This window comes from Bison bison, unplaced genomic scaffold (genome assembly GCF_000754665.1).
Source record: "Bison bison bison isolate TAMUID 2011002044 unplaced genomic scaffold, Bison_UMD1.0 scf7180017864215, whole genome shotgun sequence".
In the NCBI taxonomy this organism is placed as follows: domain Eukaryota; kingdom Metazoa; phylum Chordata; class Mammalia; order Artiodactyla; family Bovidae; genus Bison; species Bison bison.
This window is the reverse complement of record NW_011494787.1, coordinates 1387467-1396802: the sequence shown is the minus strand read 5'-3', so window position 1 is coordinate 1396802 and position 9336 is coordinate 1387467. Positions and strand designations below refer to the sequence as shown.

The window sequence follows — 9336 nt, the reverse complement described above, 5'->3', positions numbered from 1 at the left end:
AGTGTGGGGAACGGCAAGCCAGGCCGGTGGGGCCTCTAGGGCTTCCTGCCAGCAAGACTGCCATGACAAGGCTCTGCCCTCCACTTTAAATGTTCTCCAGGCTGAGGCAGGAGAGTTCCCCAAGCCCCCAGAGACTGTGAGAGGTCAGTAGGTCCAGGCAGCGGGGGAGAGGGACAGCCCCAGAGAAAGTGCTCCCCATCTGTCCCGTCATCTGTGAGGAGAAGGTTCAAACACCATTTCCTCTTTCTCAGGAGATGGGAGAAGTGTCAACACAGAATTCCCATGCCTCCCAGATCTCTCCGGGGTGGAGCCTTGAAGAAGGGAGGGCAGAGACACGGGGAAAGGAAGGGCAGGAAAGTGGCACGTGTGTGTGCAAAGGCGGGGTGAGGGGACCGACAGACAGCCCTCTCCATCTAAAAGAAGGACAGAAACCTCCCCTCACTCTGCTGTCCTTCCCATTCCTCTTCAGTTGAAATAAAGGATAGAGCTGAGAAATGGTCCTCTGAGGGCTTGGCACCTGAATTAGAGGAGGCTGGACCTCTGTGCCTTGGTTTTCCTTTGGTCTTCATTTCATGAGAAAGAGAAATGTGTGGATGCAGAAGGAAGCCCAGGATTTGGGGACCATCTTCCCTCCAGAGTGGCAGGGTGGTTCCACCAGGCAGCCTGGGTAGTCAGTGGGCCTGGAGAAGCACCAGGCCAATGGGACGCTACCTGTGGATGCTGGCTATGGGTGGCCCCGATCCTCTGCCAGAGATGCCCGAGTTAAGAACCAAACTCCTCTCCGTCAGCCTCCCACGTAATCATGCTCCATGGCCAAGCAGATACCAAAGGATAAATGTGCTGTATTAACATGAATACTAATGACAAATGCACTGCAGTAGTAAGCACATTGTAGATACGTAGAATATTTTCTATATAGTCTGAACATAGATACAAAATAACTTATACTTGTTTTTGTTTTCCATCACAGTAGGAGCATAGCATACAAAGTGATTGGTTCAGTGGCCACAAAGCAAGCCAAGGGAGAGACTGTAAGTGTGGCTGTAGGGCATCAGGAATGGTGGGGATTTGCCAGACACTGCAGAGTCGTGGGTCCTGCAGAGAACATGGCCTCAGACCTCTTGAACTGGCCTTCTCAACAGTTAGCAGGAGGTCCCACTTGAGAAGAGTTGGAGGCTGCATTTGAGCCGGGATGATTCAGGCTGCGGGGTGGGAGGCGGAGCAGAGTCAGAGGCAAACGGCACCCAACAGGCCAGCTCACATTCCTGCTGCTGCTGTTGGGCTTCTGTGAGGTTGGGAACATGGGGCGAATCGCCAGAAGGCACGGTTTGCTTCTGTGCTGTGACAGATGGCCAGACTGATGGCCCACCAAGTGCTGGCTGGCCCCTCTCCCTTGCCAGCCTTCTCTGGGAGCCCGTGAGGGGCCTGCGTGCTCAGCTAACTCTTTACAGTTTGTCATTAGCCAGAAACACAGGGATCCTGTCCATCATCACAGCAGAGGGCAGAGTCTGTGGCCCTAGCCCCATCACATGTGAGCTGTGTGACCCGGGAGGGTCACCCGAACTCTACTGAGTCTCAGGCTCAAATGGGAGGGGCTAACACAGACTTCCTTGGAGAGTGGTTAAGGACAACTTGGAATAAGGTATATGAAGCGCCTGATGCAGCTCCTGGCACTCAGAAGGGGTGGATAAATGTGCCAAGTACAAGCATCCACACAGAGGCCAGGTGCGAAAAACAGGGATCTCACAAAATCTGTGGAATAAAACCACCATTGACTGGCTACGAGAGCAACAGATAACAGGGCAGTTTCTTTGTTTTCTTTCCTGCCAAGTTTTTCCCTTCTCTCTCTGGTTCCGGGATTCTTTGAAAGGAAATGCAAGCAAGTTTAAAGCCAGGTCTGCCGAGGCAGTCAGAGCCTCAGCATGGGAAAGAAGAGGGCTCATGGTTGTGGCTACGTCTCTTCAAGTCTGGGGTCTGGTTCCCTGAGGACACTTCCCCCTTCACTCCCCTCCCTGCGGAAGCCCCCTCCCCTCCCATCTCTTGGCCCCAGAGCAGATTTCATGTTAGCAAGTCAAAGAGGTGGGGATAAAGCATAGAAAAAAGTGGATTGTCTATTAAGTGAAAAGCCTTTTCCGTCTGCTCTGGGTCTGGGGAATCTGGAGGTGGGTGGGCCATCTGTGGCCGAGTGAACGGCCTCCACAGGAGAAGGTGGGTCTCTGGGCAGTGGGACCAGGGAGGGAAAGAGGGATGGAGACTGAGGCATGATTCCTGGGACTCTGGGTGCTTCTGTGTTTCAGCCAATTCTGAGCACTTGGAGATGTATCCTGGAAACCTGGGGATCCTTGTTCCCTCTTAATCTGCAGTGCCAGTCTCAACATCTGTGTATGTGTGTGTGTGTGTGTGTGAGTGTGTGTGTGTGTGTGTGTGTGATTGCCTCTCCCATCTCCTCTAACACCTGCCTGCTCTGGACCTCCCCGCCTCCCATCACTCGGTGGCCTTCCTTTTGGAGGGGGGTACAAGGTGGGCGGGCAGCTCGTTGGGCAGCTCATGCCCCTCCAGCTTGACCTTGATGAGGTGGTTGGCCAGTGCGAACTCCTCATCATCCAGCATGCCATCCTTGTCGATGTCGGCAAGCTTCCAGATCTTGCCCAGCACGCTATTGGGCAGCTTGGAGCGCACCATCTCCTTCTTGGCATTGGCGCCCGTGATCTTGCCATCCACCGGTGACAGGGTGTAGAAGATCTCATCATACATGGGCTTGTCCCTGGCCACCACCCACTCGGCATCATCGATACCCTCCCCGGCCCCCTCCCCATAGCCGTGCCCGAAGGGGCCATGGAGGGTGCCCTCGAATGCTCCACCCTTCACTATCTGGGCGGGCCGCTGGGTCTCCTCCTGGCGCACCAGCACCATGAGCTGGGCAATGTCATGAGCCAGCATGTCATCCACCACCTCCAGCAGCTTGCTTTTCAGGGGCTGGAATTTGCTAAAGTCCTGGGCTTGTAGTTGGTCCTGGGAAGAGAGAGAGAAAAAAGGTGAGGACAGAAGACAGTGGGCCCAGAAAAGATACGAGAGAAAGAGACAAAAGATATATTGACTCTTGGTGGATTTTTCAGGAGAGAGGCTAATTGCAGGGGTTGGAGAAGAAGGATTTAACAACTGGTTTGATCTGTTTGGGGCTTTCCTGATAGCTCAGTTGGTAAAGAATCTGCCTGCAATGCAGGAGACCCCAGTTTGATTCTTGGGTTGGGAGGATCTGCTGGAGAAGGGATAGGCTACCCACTCCAGTATTCTTGGGCTTCCCTGGTGGCTCAGTTGGTAAAGAATCTGGGGGCAATTGAAGACCTGAGTTCGATCCCTGGGTTGGGAAGATCCCCTGGAGAAGGGAAAGGCTACCAACTCCAGTATTCTGGCCTGGAGAATTCCATGGACTGTATAGTCCATGGGGTTGCAAAGAGTTGGACACGACTGAGCGACTTTCACTTTCACTTCATTTTCATCTGTTTGGATTCCTTTAGTGTTCTAGGAAGCAAATACAGTCAGGCCTCCATATCTGAGGGCTCAGCTTTTGTGGATACTACATCATTTTATATTATAATGAACTTGAGCATCCATGGATTTTGGTATCTGTGGAGGGTCCTGGAACCAATCCCAGGTGCATTCCAAGGGACAACAGTCATTAAATTTCTCAGTTCCTTTTGGCTATTGATTGAACAGTGAGTGGCTCTTGAATGCACCACCCCTCTGAGACTGAGTCATGTGGGTCTGTACTTCAATAAGGGTTACACTTGAAAACACACTCCACTACATGAGCTCATTCTTTTCCTTGTGACCTTCTGAGAGTGGGAAATCACATTCTATCACCATTCAGGAAGGAAAAAGGGAGGTACAGGCAATGAGAAATAAATCACAGTAGAAGCCAAAGGTCATTCCCAAGCCAGTGGTTCTTAATCAGGATGCTTGAGGGATTTTTCAATGATCAGCTTCTCCCTGAGGGTTCCGACTCAGGAGGCAGGAGCAGGTTGGCAGCTTTAATAAAAGCTCCCCTCCTTGTCTTCCCATGACCACCACACTCCATGGTAAAAGAAATGTGTTCTGCTTTGCATGTCTTTGCCATTTTTAAAGGTCCCAGGTCTCAAATATCCCCAAATTCTCCTTGGCCGCTATAATGACAAGATGAGAGCTTCTGGCTTCCACCCTGGCTCTGGCCACAGCAATCTCGGGATACTGGGAGGAGGTCAGTTTACAGGGGACAGTCTCAGGACAAGCACACTACAGAAAAATTTAGAAAACACTCATGGCTATATTTCAAGACCAAGTGTGAGCCTGGGCATCCTTACCTCCATTCCAGGGTGGGGCTGGGAGCGATGTGGAGGGTGGAGCAGACAAGCCCTTTCTCCTGCCCTTGGGCACAACCTCCCTGGTCCCTGCCTCTCCCAGCCTGTCCATGTCGAGGTGTGTTTTGTGGGCTCCCAACTAGGGGTCCCAGTGTCTTCCACAATGAGTACTCCCATCAGCCCACACACATGTCCCCACAGTACAGTTCTTTATGTACTGAACCAGCATCCTTAACAGAACCTGACATCAGGTGGGCAAACAAGCGAGAAGGTGAAACCATCTGTGTTGCAAAAGAATTCCTCACGTTAAAAAGTCATATGATCCCTTTCAAATGTCATCTTCCCCAAAGTTTGCTTACAGATCATTAAATTCTTAACAGAAAGAGAAACTGAAAGTTGAAGCCCAAATTATGTGAAAACAATTCTGAAACAAGTGACTGGCTCGATGTGGATAGTTACAGGAACGAATGGATACACAAACAAATGCATACTCTGGACATCTATGTTTTTCTTTCTTTTTCTTTTACTAGATAGGAAAGCAAAAATGCATACATTTGGGACTACACTGATGTTCTGAAACCCTCTGAGCAACAAGGGCAAAAACAATATTACTACTACATTTGCTATTTTTCCTAATTCCCTAATTCTTGAAAACTTTTCCTTTTTAAATAATTACAGAATCATGGAAAGTTGCAAAAATCATGCAGGGGTAGGTTCCTTGTGGTCATCTCCCTGCCTCCTCTACTGGAGAAATCTCACCTAACTTGCTACTGCATTTAAACAGCATAGTCTGTGCCAGGCCATGCTAACTACCTTACAAACATTAATCTGATTTCTGCTCACAATATCCATATAAGGTGGTGCTTTTGTAGCCTCAACATGTAGACAAGAGACAGAATGTTAAAGAGGATCCAGTTAGCAGGGTGTGGTAGGTTTTTGCTTAGACCTTGGACAGCTCCTGGGGTTTCTATTTGCAGCCTACGTAAACATTACTAAAACCACAGGCAGGTTAATTACATTTGTAAACCTCAGTTTGCTCACCTGTGAAAGGGGGATGAAATGCCTCCCCCAGAGGGTTGTTTTGGGGGACATAAGAAACTATGTGTGACCGACCCTGGCCCAAGAGAGGCGCCCATGGTGCAACCCAAAGATGACAAACTCCTGTGCAGACTTCTGCTTCTCGGTGGCGTATGTTCAAATCACTGCCAAGGCAGATCTCAGCAGTAAACTTAGGCAATGAAGGGCCAAGAGATGTCAGGTGACTCGTCCTGTTTCACGTGATGTGGTGAGGATTCCAAACTGGTGGTGACCAGGACAAGGGAAGGTCATAAGCTGGAGGTATCAGAGCCCCCTCTAACACCGCTGCTCACTGGGAGCACCGGGTCTCCATGTTTCTCCCAGGGCCCAGGTCTGGCACCTGTTGGGCCAGTGTCAGCCAAGCAGGAAGGGCAGGCCCAGGGCTACCTGCCTGCCTGTTGATTCTGGGCTGAGTATCCCCAGGACATCCTAGGGTGGTCTACTCCAAGCTTGAGCTGCTCAGTCAGCTTGTCCCTTTCCTGGAGGCCCCAGACCCTTGTTACCTGCATCCTCTTCAGGGCGGGGAAGTCCCCAGGTGAGATCTGGTGCTCCCGCTCAATCTGGCCATAAATCTCAGCCAGATTGTTCACCAGCTCCTTCTTCTTGTTGTCCTTTCCGAACATGGAGGGCATCTCCTTCTTCAGAGAGCTGATGATATAGGCGTGAACCTGAATAACAGGGGCAGGGAGAAGCCTTCAGATCAAGACCTCTAGTTCTTTCCTTTACCATCAAGATCAAGTTCTTTCCTTCCCTCCAGGGCACCTCTCACCCCATCTTTTCCCACAAATCTCCGCTCCTGCTCCTACTTCTGAAATAAGTTGTCTCCATCCTCTTTCTCTTCCATTGCTTACAGCACTGAGCTGTTTCACTAGATCTTGGGGAAAGGGGAGCTTGTGAGGAGGTTGAGGTCAAAGCAGTAACAGGGATGGTAATTCTGATGATGATGTTGATGAGGAAGACTGTAACAACAGCTAACACGAACAAAGCACTTGTGAGGATGCCAGGCACTGTGATGAGGGCTTTCCCATCTTTATTCTATGTTGTCTTCTAACCCTTTAATTTCACAGATGTGGAAGCAGGCACAGAGCAACTAAGGGCCTTGCTGAGGTTGGGATCACACTGTAAACTATGGAGTTGACTCCGACCTGGCCATCTGACACCAGGGCATGTCATCGTAACCACCACACTACCCTGCCTCACCCACTCCGAGTGCGCACGGCTGATGCTCACAAGGCAGTGACTACCGGACATCTTCACATGGGCAGACAATAGCTCAGGGCTGCAGGCGGTGGCCCTCTCACCTTGCAGCTGACCCCATCCCCAAACCACCAGCCCCGCCCATGCTGGCCCTCTCCTGGAGGCAGCCTCACCTTGGCCAGCCTGGCTCTCTTGATGAGGTCATTCAGCTTGCGCAGGGCAGCATTTCGGGGCAGGCTCTGGATGTCTCTGAACAGGTCCTGCTCCTCGGCCTCAAAGAGCTTCCGGTTGTCTGGGATGAGAAGCGGGTGGGACCAGAAGGAGCCGATGTAGACCCGGATCACCTCGGGCGTGTTGACAATCTTCCCCAGGGACCACATGAGGGCCCCGTACACCCGCATCAGCTGCTGCGTCTCTATCTGGTCAGCCTTGTTCAGCACCACTCGCATCTTGTCCTCGTGGTTCTTGAGGGCTTTGATGACTTCTGAGAACTCATCGGAGATGTCCAGCTTGTGGGCGTCAAAGAGCAGGATGATGCGGTCCACCCGCTCGGCGAACCACTCGAGGACAGCAGCGAAGTCGTACCCTGTGGCAGAGCAGAGTCAGGGGGTAGGGCCTTTGGGGTGAAGGGTAGGGATTTGGGGTGAGGCGGCAGTGCAGTGGAAATAACATGGTCTCAGGAGTCAGATCTGGGTTCAACTCTGGCTCCTCCATCTTTTCACTATTTGGCCTTGAGCCAGTTACTGACTGTCTCTGAGTCAGTTTCTCCATCTATAAATGGGCATACGAATAGTATCTAGTTAATAGATTTTTAAGGACCAGAGATGCTCAGCTCACCTAGCAGCTAGAGAGGAAGCAGATTCACCTCTCAGTCTCCTCTTCCATATAAAGGGCAATAGATGGGAATGTAAGGCTTACAGAGGTAAAGTGCCTTGCTCGAGGGCACACAGCCCAGGAGCAGCAGCGCCGGGATAAGGATGGAAGTGTTGGGCCTTCTGTCGCTTCCCACTGCCACACCGCTGGCAGGGCGGTAGGAGCCCTTCCTTAGGTTCTGGGTGGGCTCAAAGACCCTGGCTCCCAACACCACAGGGTTTTACAGGCAGAGACCTTGGGGTCCCACAGCTCTCTGCCACCATTGAGTGGGAGACTGAGCCAAAAGGAAAAAGCCATAAGTTCCCGCCCTGTCTCACAGAGGAAGATTAGAGACCAGGGAGGGTCATCCGGCAACTGCCTTGCCATTGAGAGAGAGGCAAGCACCCCTGCTCGCCCGTAACAAGGTCCTCGGCATGAGTACAGCAGAATCCCTGGAGAGACTGTTAGAGCCTCAGACTTCGATTCAGTTCACATCACGACCTCAATTCACCCCCACACCACCCTCTGAGGCAGGCACAGTCCCACTTTCCAGAGGAGAGACTCAGAGATGAGAGGAGAGTCAATTGCTGGTGTGTGTGTATGTGTGTGTGTGTTGGGGAGGGGGTGTTCAGGACTAGACCTGGCTACAGGGCCCTGGGCACCCTACACAGTCCTGCGGGCAGTGGTCCTGCACCTGTGAGCCCCCTGCCTCCTGCTCCCCTCCTTGTGCCCAGGCTGGACTCGCAGCTCCACTGAGCCCCAAGGTCCCTGCCTGCCTGCACCGGGGGGCCTGCAGCCTGCACCCACTCCCTCCACCGTCCCTTCCAAGGGCTGGCTCTGGCTAGATTTAATCTTCCTCAGCACAGCCAGGTGGAGGGCGGCTCTCACCTCACCTCCAGAAGGCAGCCCCTCAGAGCCATAGGCAGGAAAGCGGGCAGAGGGCTCAGAAAATCAAGGCAAACTGACTTCCGGGCCCCAGTGCCCCAACAACCTGGAAAACAGGTCGCGACCTTGCTGCTGCGGTGCCTGGAACCAGCAAGCTTGCCCTCTGCCGTGGCTGGGGAGGGCAGTGGGGCTCAGTGGCCTCTGCCCTTCTGCTGAGGCCTGCTCCCAAATCTAGCCGGACAAGGTTTTGGCTGTGGTGGTGCCGGCTATGGGGAGGACGGCTGCGAAGAGCAGGCTGCCCCTTCCCTATGTCCCTCCCTCCTGTGTGGTAGATTTCAGCCCTTACTGCTCAGCACACCTCATGTGGCCGCTGGTGGCAACTGCTCACCGTCAGCTGGGCAGTCAGAGCCACTAGTCCTGGACACTTGACACGGCTCAAAGCAAGCCGCTGAGACTGCCCAGGGCTTAGGACCAGAACGCAGGTCTTCGGGCTCTAAGCCCAGCTCTCCAATCACCCCTCCATGGGCTAGGGAGATCGAAGGGGCCAGCGAAGCTACAGAGAAGAGGCTCCCGGCCTCTGAGCCCTCGCCAGTTCACAGTGATGGTAGCCTTGCACAAGGAGCCTCCGCTGCAAAGACCTGGAGGGAGTGGGGCAAATCCCGGAAGCCTGATGGGACCCCGCGTGGGGAGGGGCAAGAGAGGGATGACACCGGGTCATGCTGCCAGAACAGGGCCGTGCCCGTCCCTACGGCTGGGTCAGGTGCCCCTCAGGCAGGTGCCGGCCTCTCGGCTGACCCAGGGAACCATCAGGATGCATTGTCCTCCTGCTGCATCGGGAGCTGGCGGGGCAGGGCCTGCACATCCTCCTCTGCTTCCCTGCTCTCAGCATGGTCCCCGGCACACAGTAGGTGCTCTATCAGCACGTGCTGCTCAGAACTGAAATGTGAGACCTGGTCTGCCTTTTACATCCCAGGGACAGTGAATAAGC

At 53.1% G+C, this 9336-nt stretch overlaps 1 protein-coding gene across 1 annotated transcript in view; it reads right to left on the bottom strand.

Annotated features, from left to right (window-relative positions):
* Positions 1–822: 822 nt before the first annotated feature.
* The window catches only part of EHD3 (EH-domain containing 3), a 29066-nt gene continuing 20552 nt past the window's right edge, over positions 823–9336 (bottom strand). Inside the window, exons 4-6 of the mRNA XM_010845286.1 lie at positions 6785–7197; positions 5918–6082; positions 823–3012 (exon numbers count right to left, since the gene is read on the bottom strand). Of these exons, the coding sequence (XP_010843588.1) occupies positions 2485–3012; positions 5918–6082; positions 6785–7197 (1106 nt within the window). The 3' untranslated portion in view covers positions 823–2484. The remainder of the gene's footprint in view (positions 3013–5917; positions 6083–6784; positions 7198–9336) is intronic.